General features: G+C 42.8%; 1 protein-coding gene across 5 annotated transcripts in view; it reads left to right on the top strand.

The window, feature by feature from the left end:
• LOC129711357 (PWWP domain-containing DNA repair factor 3B-like) overlaps window positions 1-13,813 on the top strand; it is a 62,508-nt gene that overhangs the window by 10,217 nt on the left and 38,478 nt on the right. For 3 of the 5 annotated variants that reach the window (XM_055658965.1, XM_055658964.1, XM_055658961.1), the window contains exon 2: window positions 6,519-6,636. In XM_055658965.1, coding sequence (XP_055514940.1) covers window positions 6,580-6,636 — 57 coding nt within the window. In that variant the 5' untranslated portion in view covers window positions 6,519-6,579. Of the gene's footprint in view, window positions 1-6,515; window positions 6,637-13,813 lie in introns of all 5 variants that reach the window. The other 2 variants (XM_055658963.1, XM_055658962.1) reach the window with 2 other exon arrangements.

Raw genomic sequence — 13,813 nt, 5'->3', positions numbered from 1 at the left:
GCACTGATCTCCCTATCCATCTCGCATTGATTCTCCTGCCACTCCCCATCAATCTTACACTGGTCCCCCCAATTGATCCTGTACTGACCCCCCTTCCCATCCATCCTGCACTGTTCCTCCCCTTCATCCCGCACTGCTCCCCCCCTCCCTCCCGCACAGATTCCCCCCCCCCCCCATTCCATCCACTGTCATCCCCGCGCTCGCTCCTCACAATTTTACCTACTCCAACCAACACGCACTAATTCCCCTGCCCCAATCTACACCGATTGCCTTCTCACGCCCCCCCCCCCCCCCCCCCCCCCACCGCCATCTTTCAATCCTGCACTGATTCACCACCCCCCCCCCCCAACCCTATTGTGCTGGAAATGTCTTCAGAGCTAACATCGACTGTGTTTGATAACGGAATGCGATCAAATATGTTTTAATTCCCGATGTTATTATTTGTTTTAATCCATAAAGATGGATTAATTAAATTGTGAACACGTGACACATTAAAACCGCAGTGTTCGATTGTCACTTGACACGTTATTACAGAATTCATTTTAATGGCGAATCAATGCTCTTAATATGGATTATCAGTACTGTAGTTATTTACTGAACAACATTCACAATTATATGTTGGATTTATCCAGGTTTTACTTCTACAGTCAGTCATATACATCACAAATTTGGTCAGGAGATATTTCAGTTGAAATTTTAAAGTTAATTCTGAAGTGGGAATGATGGAAAAAGCGTTTATCAACAATTTTTTTTTAAATTGTTCCTTACAAACTGAGTATCTTCATTGCTGTTCACAACACATACATCTAATCTGAATGTCCGGTAATGTGGTGTCTTGACACCTTTAAATATATTACCAAAAGAACATTTGCTGCATTTATGTCCTTTGGCCATCTCTTGTTAGTTAGTGTAATGTTTAACCTCTCAGATGGGTATAGTCAGTTTTAACAGCTATTATCATAAAATGCCTTTAGAAAATTCTTTGCAACCTGTATATTTTGTTGTGGGTAAATTATGTGGGAAGCGAGAGTGTTTCTATACTAATAGCAATAACGACCCATGCTATGGCCATGTCATAATTTTCGGTCCTTCACAGAAAGCATGCTTGCATCAATCTGCAGTGTGCATGGTTAAGCATATATGTTATCAAGGTCCAGGATTTATTGACACAGGTTGATCATACGATGAATAATCCAACCACATTTTTGTTTGGAAGTGGAAAGATATAATAAAAATTGCTTTAATTGCAATGTGTAAAAAGAGTTGAGATACTGCATTATAATTTTGCTGCATGTCATTGTGGTATATATCATGTCTTGATTGGTGAATTTGTTAGTTTGTGACTTTATTTGAAGCAGAAATAATATGTGAATGCTTAATTGAGCATAATTCCGACTGGTAACTACGCACTTCGTCCGAGCACGCGTCATGCAAGCCATCTGAAATGACCAACTAAACTGTCATTTGGCAACCTAAAAAGCTGCAAAGGTTGCCCGGCTGGCAACAGGGAAAAAATGTTAAGCGAGAGCCCTGAGGATGCGTCTGAGCTGTCTCTTTACATCAGTTGCATCAAAGGCATCCTGTCATGTGGTACCGGACTTTACATCTCAAAGGCATCGGACATTGGTACACGGTATTTTACATATTAAAGGCATCGGACATTATCTCAATACCCTTACTGGGATTAATCTGGGCTTCCTCGTGAACTGGTAGACAAATTTTAAAGTCATTGGTCATTATTTCAATGCACAGCAACCCGAGGCAAGCCTAGACTTGCCTTTCTGTATCAATCTACTGAAGAAAAGCCTTATCACCGCTAGACTGGGAATTATTCAATTCAATTCAATTCAACTTTAATGTCATCGCACAAATACAAGTATCAGTACAACGAAATGCAGTTTTGCGTCAGTCCGTAGTAGTTGTACATAAAGAAAAACAAAAAAAAAATAGAAAGAGGGAAGATACAGAATAATCAGGAAATACAGAATGATTAAACAAAGGGGACGGAGGGACCAGAGAAATCTATCGTCGGGACTCCGAGTTCAGCAGTGTGATTGTGTTGTTATAGAAGCTTTTCCTCATCCTACTGTACGTGACCTGAGGCTCCTGTACCGCCTCCCTGATGGGAGGAGGGCAAACAGTCCATGGTTGGGGTGTGAGGGGTCTTTGATGATCTTCCCAGCCCGTCTCAGACACCGTTTTCGGTGGAGGGCATCCATGGCAGGGAGCGGGGCACCGATGATGTGCTGCGCGGTTTTCACCACCCGTTGTAGTGCCTTCCTGTCCGCAGCAGTGCAGCTGCTGTACCATACCGTGAAGCAGGTGGTCAGGATACTCTCTATGGTACAGCGGTAAAAGTTGGTCAGGATCTGGGGGGACAGGTGGGCTTTCTTGAGCCTCCTAAGGAAGTAAAGGCGCTGCTGTGCCTTTTTGATCAGCTTGGAGGTGTTGAGGGACCAGGACAAGTCCTCCGAGATATGTACTCCGAGGAATTTATAGCTGGAGACGCGCTCCACCTCAGTCCCGTTTATATGGATGGCGGTATGACTGCCTCCTCTGGTCTGCCTGAAGTCAACAATAATCTCCTTCGTCTTTTTGGAGTTGAGGACAAGGTTATTGTTGGCACACCAGGTGGTCAGGTGCTGGATCTCATCCCTGTAGGCTGACTCATCGTTGTCGCTGATCAGTCCTACTACCGTGGTATTGTCAGCAAACTTAATAATGGCGTTGGATCCGTACTTTGGGATGCAGTTGTGGGTGAAGAGGGAGTAGAGGAGAGGGCTGAGCACACAGCCCTGTGGCACTCCGGTGTTCAGTGTTATAGTGGAGGAGGTGAGGTTATTGACCCTAACAGACTGTGGTCAATAACTGTGGTCTGTTAGTGAGGAAGTCCAGTGTCCAGTTGCAGAGGGAGGTGGAGATGCCAAGTCCACTGAGTTTGGTGATCAAGCTGGCTGGGATGACGGTGTTAAAGACAGAGCTGAAATCAATGAACAGCAGCCTGATGTAGGAGTTGTTGTAGTCCAGGTGGGTCAGGGCAGAGTGTAGGGCCGCCGATATGGCGTCCTCTGTAGACCTGTTGGTCCGGTAGGCAAACTGGTGGGGGTCCAGTGTGGGGGGGAGGCAGGCTTTGAGGTGAGCCAAGATCAGCCGCTCAAAGCACTTTGCAATGACAGGGGTGAGTGCCACTGGGCGGAAATCATTGAGACTCCCTGTAGCTGACTGTTTGGGCACTGGCACGATGGTTGATGTCTTGAGGCAAGTGGGGACAACACCCTGGGCCAGTGAGAGATTGAAAATGTCGGCGAGGACTGGGGATAGTTGTCCAGCACATGCCCTAAGCACCCGGCCAGGGATGCCATCGGGGCCGGCAGCTTTGCGCTCATTCACCTTGCTCAGTGCATCTTGTACAGCAGAGGTGGAGAGGCTGAGAGGTTGTTCATTCGGGGGTGGAGCAACTTTAATGGCTGGGGTTTTGGTGTCCCGGTCAAAGCGAGCATAGAAGTGGTTTAGCTCGTCAGGCAGGGTGGCGTTGTCTGGGGGAGGGGTGTTAACTTTCTGATAATCGGCAAGGGATTTGATTCCTTGCCACATGCGCCTGGGGTCAGAGTTGTTGTGGAAATGCTCCTCAATCCGCCGTTTATGATTGAGTTTAGCAGTCCTAATTCCCATTTTCAGATTGGCCCTGGATGAGCTGTATCCCTCAGCGTCGCCAGATCTGAAAGCGGCATCGCGAGCCTTCAGTAAGAGTCTGACCTCCCTGCTCATCCACGGCTTCTGGTTAGGGAAGGTCTTTATCTCCTTGTGGGTAGTGACATTATCGGTACAGAATTTTATATAGTCCAGAACTGTTGAGGTGTATGAGTTGATGTCCACTTGTGAATTGGAGGTGGACTGAGTAGCAAAGAGACTCCAGTCTGTCTGCTGAAACTGCTCCTGTAAGTCAGAGACAGCCCCCTCAGGCCAGACCTTCACTGATGTTTGCTGATAGCAGCTTGCAGCTCTTCCATTGCTAGCCTGGCATTAGCGTCCGGGGGAACATAGACTGCAGTGATAACAGTTGATGTGAATTCCCTGGGCAAATAGAAGGGCCTGCACTTTAACATCAGGTATTCCAGGTCAGCAGAGCAGTGACTACCAATCTTAACAGTGTCCGTGCACCATGTATTATTCACATAAATGCATAGTCCGCCGCCCTTGGTCTTACCGGAGTCCTCCACTGATCTGTCGGCCCTGAAGACAGTGCGTCCCTCCAGCTCAATGGCGTTGTCTGGGATGTTGTCCTTGAGCCATGTTTCCGTGAATACCATGGCGTTGCAGTCGGCGATCCTTCTGTGTGTGGTGATCCGCAGCCTTAGTTCATCTATTTTACTCACCAAGGACCGTGGTGAACCTATGCAGCATTCCCTAAACAACAAAATGTCCTTCCTCAAATCAGGAGACCAAAACTGCACAAAATACTCCAGGTGTGGTCCCATCCGGGCCCTGTACAACTGCAGTCAGACCTTCTATACTCAAATCTTCTCGCTATGAAGGCCAACATGTCATTTGCTTTCTTCACTGCCTGCTGTACCTGCATGCTTACTTTCTGTGACTGATGTACAAGGACACCCAGGTCTCATTGTATTTCCCCTTTTCCTAATCTGACACCATTCATATAATAATCTGGCACCATTCAGATAGGTGGAATGATCTGGAATTTTGAATGTACTAGCCTTTAAAATGTTAATTTGATTCACCAGAACTGTCTGAAGTTGCACCTGCAGCTGTTTGCAATGGAATAATTCCAGTGAATACGCTCTGTGGTTTTGCAGCAATGGACATTTATAGGAGCATATTTTGTATAATTAAGTCTTGAATTGCAAGTCACTAAATCATTACTAAAATGATGTTTTAAATTTAAAGGGATATATACTTATGCAAGTTATAGAAGGAATTGATGCATTTTTAGGAGAAATGGGGCGTTATTAGGTTAGAAAATCCAGGAAATGAAAAGTGCCAGAAATAGTCCAGGTGAATTTGAGGGCAGGGTGGAAGATAGTGGCCATAAAATTGATATCCATATGTCATTAGTGCTTGTATCAAAAGCGGGAAGTAACAGGTTGTCTAAAGTTGGAGATAGACACAAAATGCTGGAGTAACTCAGCGGGACAGGCAGCATCTCAGGACGGTGTTTGAACATTACATATTTGTGTGGACCACGAGGAACTCTGTATCTGTGTTATCATACTCAGAGTTACCTCCCACTCCCGCATGAGCGAAATAAAGACGTTACTGCTTTATTACTAACTCTATTGTATGATTATCTGCTTGAAGCAAATTGGACTTTACCAGTAGTGGTAGGAAGTATAATCAAGGTGTTTGTGGAGCTTGTGGGCTTGTATTGGATGTTGGCGGCTGCTTTGTCTCCTGAGATGGAGAAGACTAGAATGTAAAGGGGCAAGTCAGAGGTGAACCTTGTGAAGATGAGAGCAGGGCAGAAATAGTTTGCAAAAGTCTTGACATTTTAATTAGTGCGGGAAGCAGCAACAATACATTTGTTGATGTATTGGCGAAAGAGTCAAGGGACTGGACAGAAATAATACTAAAACAACGATTGTTCCAGGAAACATAGCAATGTAATTAGTCTCCAATTTTTTTTCTCCTTGATTTAACAATTTTACCGCACAGATTTTGCCAATTTCAGATTGGCCATTGAGTTGCAGGTTTTCGTTTTGGCGTGTCACAATGTAGATATTTAAGGCAGTTGTGATGCTACTTTTGTGAGTTATATTGTGTGTGTGTGTGTGTGTGTGTGTGTGTATATATATATGCTAACATTGGCCAAAGCCATCTTTTATTAGCAACCAATTGGTCTACAAGTAGTCCTTCAGAATGTGGGATGAAAATGGAGCATCCCAAGGAAATGCACACATGTGGTTGCAGAGTTCCACAATTAAATTTGAATAGTGAGCATGAATGAAAGGAAACATTTAAATTGCTTTACCTTACAGATTAGTTGAAAATGAACTTGTGCTGATGTGGAATAGAAAGTCGTGTACATAAACAAACTTTAGTGCCCTGATGAGGATTGCCAATATACAGTGATATATATGAAAAAGGGTTGGCCTTTCTGAGAGTATATCCTGTCCGCATAATCTGATCTCCAGTCATTTGTGATCTATGGCTCAAGGCTCTTCTCTTTTGAGACCATCTTTAACTGCTAATTGGTGTTGTTTAATCTGGCATTTTCCACTTGTTATTTTAGGCTAAGCGATCTGGAAATATTTTTAAAAAATTAAAAATTTCCAAGCTTACCAATTGAGTTTGGTGTAAATACCTCTATACCTTTTGTGAGCGATCGTGGTTTTGAAAGCGGTGGGTATTTTTGGTCAGAACTTGCCAATTTAGTATTCACCTTGCATTTTGTGTCTCAATATAATATGTTTTGATGTGGGAATGAATTGGGATTTTAATGGATTAATAATACTGTGGGACTATCATATTTAATGTTTCTATATCTTTTTTTTTTGCAGCAGCAGCAGTTGGTGGAACAAGCCTTTGACTGCATGGAAATGGTGTTCTGAAAAATTATAAGCAATGAGTGACTTTGAGTTCATCTTTTGCAGCTGGCAAGGTCGAATGTGGCCTGCAAGAGTAAGTAACTTGTTCATGCAGCATTTTATTTACTTATAGGTAGTGCCATTAAGCTGACAATGACTTTACATTTTATACTCGTAGTCATTGTATGCTAAATATCTAAAATACTTTCTATGTCATCCTTTTGCCCGTTTCACTTGGCATACCTATGAAAATACGTTTTCTAATTCATTTCTCTTGCCTAATATTTTCACTCCTCAGTACTTCTCAGTGAAACATAATTGGTACACCAAAACAGTCAAAAATGTTTTGCTGATTCCTATTAGGCTAAAGGGAGAACTGGAGGATGTGGAGTGTTTTGACTTTCAGAAAGATCTTGCAAAGGTCTCCGGGTGAGGCGAACATGGAAAATTAAAGTACATGAGATTGTGGATGTTGGCAGACAGAAACATCTTTGAATAAATGGAGGCACAGGAGACTGCAGATGCTGGAATCATTTTAGAAAATCAGTTCTGGAGGAACTCGGCTGATCAGGCGGCATCGATGGAGGAAAATGGACATGTAACAATTTTGGCTCTTGACCCTCAGACTGGAGTTGTGGGAAAAGATGGCTTACTGGAATGGTTGTTGGGAAGCTGGATCATAGCTGGCAAGGTGTAGGTGTTGACATTGCAGATGTTGGAACCAAAATACAAAGTGCTCGAGTAACAGTGAGTCCGGCAGCATCTGTGACTGGAATGTACTGAATGTTTTGGGTAAGAACTCTTTAAACTGATTGGTGATTTATGGTAAGGATGGGTTGATTGGCAGATGAGTTAGGTGGGGAGAGAACGGTGGCGATATTAACCAAGGGTGGTAAGTGGAGAAGACAAGGATGCAAATGGTAGATCTGATCAGCAAGGAAGGTGGGGAATAAACTGTAGAAGCGGAGGGAGGAATGTGGTGGGTGGGTGGATGGAATGGGAGGGGTTAGGATGAAAAATGGAGGGCTGAAGTAGGGAGCTGTGGGTGATGAGCAGATGGAGGAGGACTACTTAAGCGGAATATGATGGTCTGTTTGCAAGTTGCAGGTTGTGACTAATGTACTGCAGGGATCAGGGGTAGGGTCCAGGTGAAGGAAATGGGCATAGCAGTATAATGTAGATAAATGTGAAATTAAGAAACAAAACATGATTTCAATGGATGTTGGACACACTCAAAACGATAACTGAGATCCTGTATTCTTATCTCTGTGCCCTATCAACCAAATGAAGCATTAGAGATTTTGTAACTTTACACAACAACACTATGCATGTTGCTGGACTTTAAACTTTGAGGGTTAAAAAACATTAGGCTTTGCAAGCATCAATTCATTTTTTGGATATGCACAGCTTGTCTCCTTTCTCCATTATGATCATGTGACAAGATCAAATTGCTTTCTTCAGCCTGACTGTTAACATCATCAAAGATACTAGAGCAAGGTCATAATTGCACCTGATCCCATTGTTTAAATGGATGGCTTTGTTTCCATACGAGTTTGTAGCCATACTCGCGTGTTCTCTCCCACTCCTGCATATATGTAATGAAAAGGAATTGTTACATTCTTAAAGTGACTAATGTGGTTTGCGCGAATAGAACTTTAACACCAGTGCAAATGTATTTTAAATTATGTCATTGTACTTTCTTCAACCTCTTGCTTTAGCAGCTCATTTCATATACTTGCCACCCTGTGTGGGGAAAAAATTAACCCCTCTGGTTTCTAGTAAATCTTCCCCCTTTAACCTTAAATCTAAACCTTCTGGTTCCTGATTCCCTTACTTTGGTGGAAAAATACTTTTTGCCCCATCTATTTCCCATGGTGATTTTATACATGTCTACAAAAAGATTCATGAGCCTCCTGAGATTTGTGGCACATTGGACAGTCTGATAGCGCACGTTGAGTTGCTGCCTTACAGCACCAGAGACCCGGTTTCAATCCTGACGACGGGTGCTGTGTGTACGGAGCGTGTACATTATCCCCGTCACCGTGTGGGTTTTCCCCGGGTGCTCTGGTTTCTCCCACATTCCAAAGACGTACAGGTTAAGTTAATTTAGCTTCGGTAGAACTAAATTGCCCCTACTGTGTAGGATAATGCTGGTGTGCGGGATCGGTGGTGGGCCGAAGGGCCTATTTCCGTGCTGTATTTCTAAAACTAAACACTTAATGAAATAGAATCCTAGCCTCCCCATCCTCTCCCTGTAGCTCAAGCAGAGTCCTGGCAACATCCTCGTAAATCTTCTTTGCGCCTTTCCGTCTTTCCAGATATGTTTCATTATCAGTTGCTCAGATAGAATTCTGATTTCGCAACTTTATCTTCTTGCTCCTCCTGATTGGTTTTGGTGTAATCTTCTCCGACTAGATTTTTCTGACTCTTGTACTAACCACTGCTCTGAATTTGATAATGCAAGTTGTGGATTTACTGATACTTTATTGTCTCATGTACCTAGGTATGGTGAAATGCTTTGCTTTACATACAACCCTGTAAAATCGTACAGCTGACCTCACCAAGGCACCACATTTTGGCATTGACATTTACAAAAGTTCACAGAACATTCCAATCCATTGATTTTTTGTAACTATGGCGGCGATTCTTGTGTACTGCCTATGTATATTCGAAAGCATCATGCACCACACTCGTCCACTCTGTTCTAAGCACTATTGAATGTGATAGAGTTCTTGGTGGTTTGCAAAGCTAAAATTTGTCAGATAAATCTATCAGTATTTTGATTGGGAAGATATTAACAGGAAGCAAAACAAGGAATCTCTTCCAATATGTCTCAGTGAGAGGAATCATGGAGTGCAGGGCACAGTTCTAATCTTTCTTACGGAAGGAGAAACTAGTGTTGAGCGCTTATTTTGCTTGGTTTATTCCTGAGATGAATGAATTTTTCTGGGATGCGTGGATTGAGACTGCAGACAAGAGTGTAGAAGGATGACTAGTGATATTGAAATATACAATTGTGAAGGGGATTGATCAGATAGAAGCTGGAAGACTACTTCCATGTAGGTAGTAGAGGCATTGTAGAGACGGATAGACAAAGGAAATTCTTCTTTCGGGGATCCTAAATCTTTCTAACTCATTACCCAGAGAACTGTTAAGCTGAACTATCGCTTACACGCAAGGCTGATAAGAGTTTATTGAGCAAATGGTTTGTTGATGAAAAACGGATAGGCAAATGAAGCTGAGACCATGCAGGGATTTATTGTTATCTTATAGAATGATAGAGTAAGTTAGACTAAGCCACATCGCCTATTACACTCATATTTCCTCAGTATTTATAGCTGCATGCATAGTTTCAGCTGGTTTTAATATCTCATTGAAAAGAAAGCATTTTGTGCAATTGATTCTTCAGTCTTTGAAGTGTTGGTCTAGTTTGTGCTTCATTGCCTGGAGCTACACTTGAACTTCTGCATCCTTCATTTTAAAATGAGTCTGCTGCCATTCAGTTGAAGTCGCTCTACAAGCCTAAGAATTGCCCCCTAATTCGAAATTCAACTAAGATGGGCTAACTTAGCACAGCATCGGTATCTGTAGCTCAAATACTAAAGAGATATTCTTTCAAGCCATTCATGTTTTTAAGTCGTATTAAACCGCAATAAAATTCTGAAAATCTGGCACCTTTGTCGTTTTGGCAGTCTGGGCTTATTGCCAAACCTCAGATGTTACTCCTATTGAAACCAGGCTTTTACTTTATTTTTGCATGTTACACAATATGAATGATTTGATTCAATGAATTTGATAAGTTTAAAGGGAATAGAAAAAATCTGTACTGTTAGGATTCCTGACCAATCTGATGCCTGCGTTATCAGAGTTTCACTGTCCATCAAATGCAAGTAGGCAATTGACATCCCACCAAGTTCCTCTTGAAAGCCACAGTGAAATCTGTCTTCCCCTTATCCAGCTTCCAACCACACACTACATAAGTTTTACCTCGTATCATTCTCAATTCTCTTGTCCTTTTTCACCTTTCCTTAAATATGTCCAATACTCAAAAAGACATTATCCCTGGGAATAGTGATGGCTTTTTATTAATACATGGCAGCATCCCCGTCCTGAGAGGCACCATGTTCATGAAAGGTACCTACATTTGTTTTCTTTAAACGTATATTGCCTCCTCTTCAAGTACTTTGTTATCACTCACTGTCTTTTTAGGGTTTTGTTCTTCAATCAACTGCGCATCGTATACCATGTGCACAGTTTTGTTCAGCACGTGGGAATAACAAAAATATCTTGGACCCTAATTTCAAATGTTTCATAATGTACATTTTGTGACTTAATATGTGTGACGTTGCCATGTGTGTGACTGTGATCTTTTTATTTTGTGTGGGTAGTTGTGCGGTTGAATTATATAAATTTTGAATTGGATGATTTAATTTTGTGAAGATTGTAAAAGTGCAGATTTCCCTGCAATTTTGATCTTGGTTCCTTAAGATGTGATCGAAGATAGACACAAAATGCTGGAGTAACTCAGCAGGGCAGGCAGCACCTCTGTAGAGAAGGAATGGGTGCTGTTTGGGGTCGGGACCCTTCTTCAGACTTAAGATATGATTCTTGTGTACTATGTAGTTCTAGTCATGGATTTGCTGTAGTCATTTTAAGCGTAAATAGTTTTAAAAATGTTTTCATTTTGAGTAAAATTCAGTAGATTGAGGTGTGAGGATGCAGAATTATGCAGGAAAAATATGGCGTTGCCTCACCTTGTTTTTGAGAGTGCCCTATTTTGTTCGAAACATGGATTCCCTTAACGTAAGCGTGTCCTACGGAGATAGGTTTAACCATAGTTGTCCAACTTACCTTAGGATGTAATTACCACTCAACCAGCAAAGCCTAATATGCTATGTATGTATGGTTTATTTGAATAATTAGCTTTGATTTATTTTATTTGGGTGATTTTTGATTACTTCATCGCCTTTGCCTCAAAGCCACTTCCATTTTGTGAAGATCACCAATACAAATGAGAATACTAGCCCAAGGTCACTTGCACTGATCAAAATAGCATGTTTGAGATGAGCACACAAAGTGGATAACCCAAGTCTCACTTTATAGAAGATGCCATGAATAGCCAGTGAGTGACTTATGGCATTCTGTTATCCAAAAGGCCAAGGTGACTCAATTTCAATTCTGGGTTATCACCTAAGAAAATTATTTATGGAAATCTTCCATTAGATTGTTTTTTATTTCTAGTTTCCATCATTTTCTTTATTTAATCATTGTTTTTTTTTGGAACATTGTCTTAAACTTTCTTTTTATATTGTAACTGTTGTGCTATAGAAGTTGCATGCTTCATGGGGAAGATTAACAAATACATAAAAGGTAAGATTCACATTGTAGCATGCATATTTACTCCTTGTAATATGCAACTTTTTAACCCTCACATATATCTCACCCCTGCTCCCCATTCCCCTCCCGATGTCAGTCAAAGCCCCCGGCGGGCGATGGCAATTGTCCCGCGGCCATTAAAGCCACGCCGGGTGATGCAAGGCCACACTCCGGGTCTTGTTGGAGCCCCCGGCGGGCGCTAGCAAAGTCCCGCAGACGTTGAAGCCGTGCGGGGCGATGATGTAATGCCCCGCTCCAGGTCATCCTCGACCCCGAGACTCGGGCGGGAGAAGTCGCCGTTGCAGAAGCCTAGAAAAGCGGTCTACCACCAGGGACCCGTGCTCCCGATATTACTGTCTGCCAGACCTGCGGTAAGCCTCCGAATCCCTGGGGGTCAGGTCACAGCCGAGCGCCACCACAGCTCGACCCGCTCCGAACTCGGCCAGCTCCATGATGGTGTGTGTCTCCGTGCAGGGGAAAGATTTTAAAAGTCCACGCACACGCACACGCACACACACACACGCACACACACACGCACACACACACGCGCACACAAACACACACACACACCACCACACACCACCACACACACCCCCCCCCCCCCCCCCCCCATAAAAACGGTATAGCCAAAAGGCAAACGCACTGCAGAGGCTGCTGCGACGTGAGTCGCGCCGCCCACCGGATGAAAAATTAACTTTCTGTTTTGCTATATAATTGTTGCAATAAGAAACTATGACGAAAACGCAATGTTTTGAGACATCCTGGGGTATAAATGCTCAGGTGCAGCTGCCTTTTCTGGACCCACTAGACTTGCTCATCTTTTCATAGTTAACACGAGTCTGTACATTGTTTTATTAATTTATATTCCAGAGAATCTCCTGCTCCTGTTGACACTAGAAAATGGTTGTATGCCAAGGATGTGGTCCACATTGTTAACATCCTCAGAATGTGTGCCAAAAAGAACTTCTCTAAAACGCATCTCCAGTTTCAACACTCATGCGTATTATTATCTTTACTGCAGTGGGCAGTGAGACCTGTATGCTGTCAGGGAGAGGTGGCATCATAGTTGACTCGGATTCTCAAGCTGTAAATTGGAGGCTGGTGTTTGAATGTAACCATAGTCAGTCTGGTTTTACAGAGCTCGGGAAATATGGAAACTAAATGAAAGTGAAGATGGTCAGCTCCAGAGCTACAAATTTTTGAATATAGCAATTTTGAAACGTAGTGCAGCGGGTAGTTCTGGTAGACCCGTGCAGTTTTTGGTGTCCCTTCTGGTTATTGATAACCAGTAACCTCACTTGTATTCATTCCCTGACCTCCCTTCATTGTGATTGCTGGGGACAAATCAAAACTATCTCAGGCTGTGAGAACATACCATTATTTGTCCTGGCTGACAACCTGTAAATTAAACTGGATTCCGGATAGGAAACAAAAGAACAATTGTAACCTGGCTCTGCTCGAATTTGTCATGGCCATTATATTTGCCTCTGTACTAATGTTTGTTCACAGCATAAAACAGACAACAACACAACTGGTTACAAGTAAACCAAGCCAAGCTTTAATCGATCGTTATACGGGAGTGGGGTCACTAGTGCAAAGAGTATACAACTATGCTCAGCGCTCCCCACTTCAGGTACAGCATTTTATAATTTCTTATATATTGTTCAAGTCACATAATAGCCTTAGTTATTTTTCCAAAAAGCAGTTGCCTGTGTCTTACAGTAAGATTATTCCAGTAAATGCTGGAGAAACTCAGCGGGTGAGGCAGCATCTATTGAGCGAAGGAAATAGCGACGTTTCGGGTCGAGGCCCTTCCTCAGACTGAAGGAAGGGTCTCGGTCCGAAATGTCGCCTATTTCCTTCGCTCCATAGATGCTGCCTCACCCGCTGAGTTT

This window comes from Leucoraja erinacea, chromosome 29, assembly GCF_028641065.1.
Source record: "Leucoraja erinacea ecotype New England chromosome 29, Leri_hhj_1, whole genome shotgun sequence".
NCBI lineage: Eukaryota > Metazoa > Chordata > Chondrichthyes > Rajiformes > Rajidae > Leucoraja > Leucoraja erinaceus.
The sequence above is the reverse complement of the archived record's forward strand: the minus strand, read 5'-3'. Positions and strand labels throughout refer to the sequence as shown.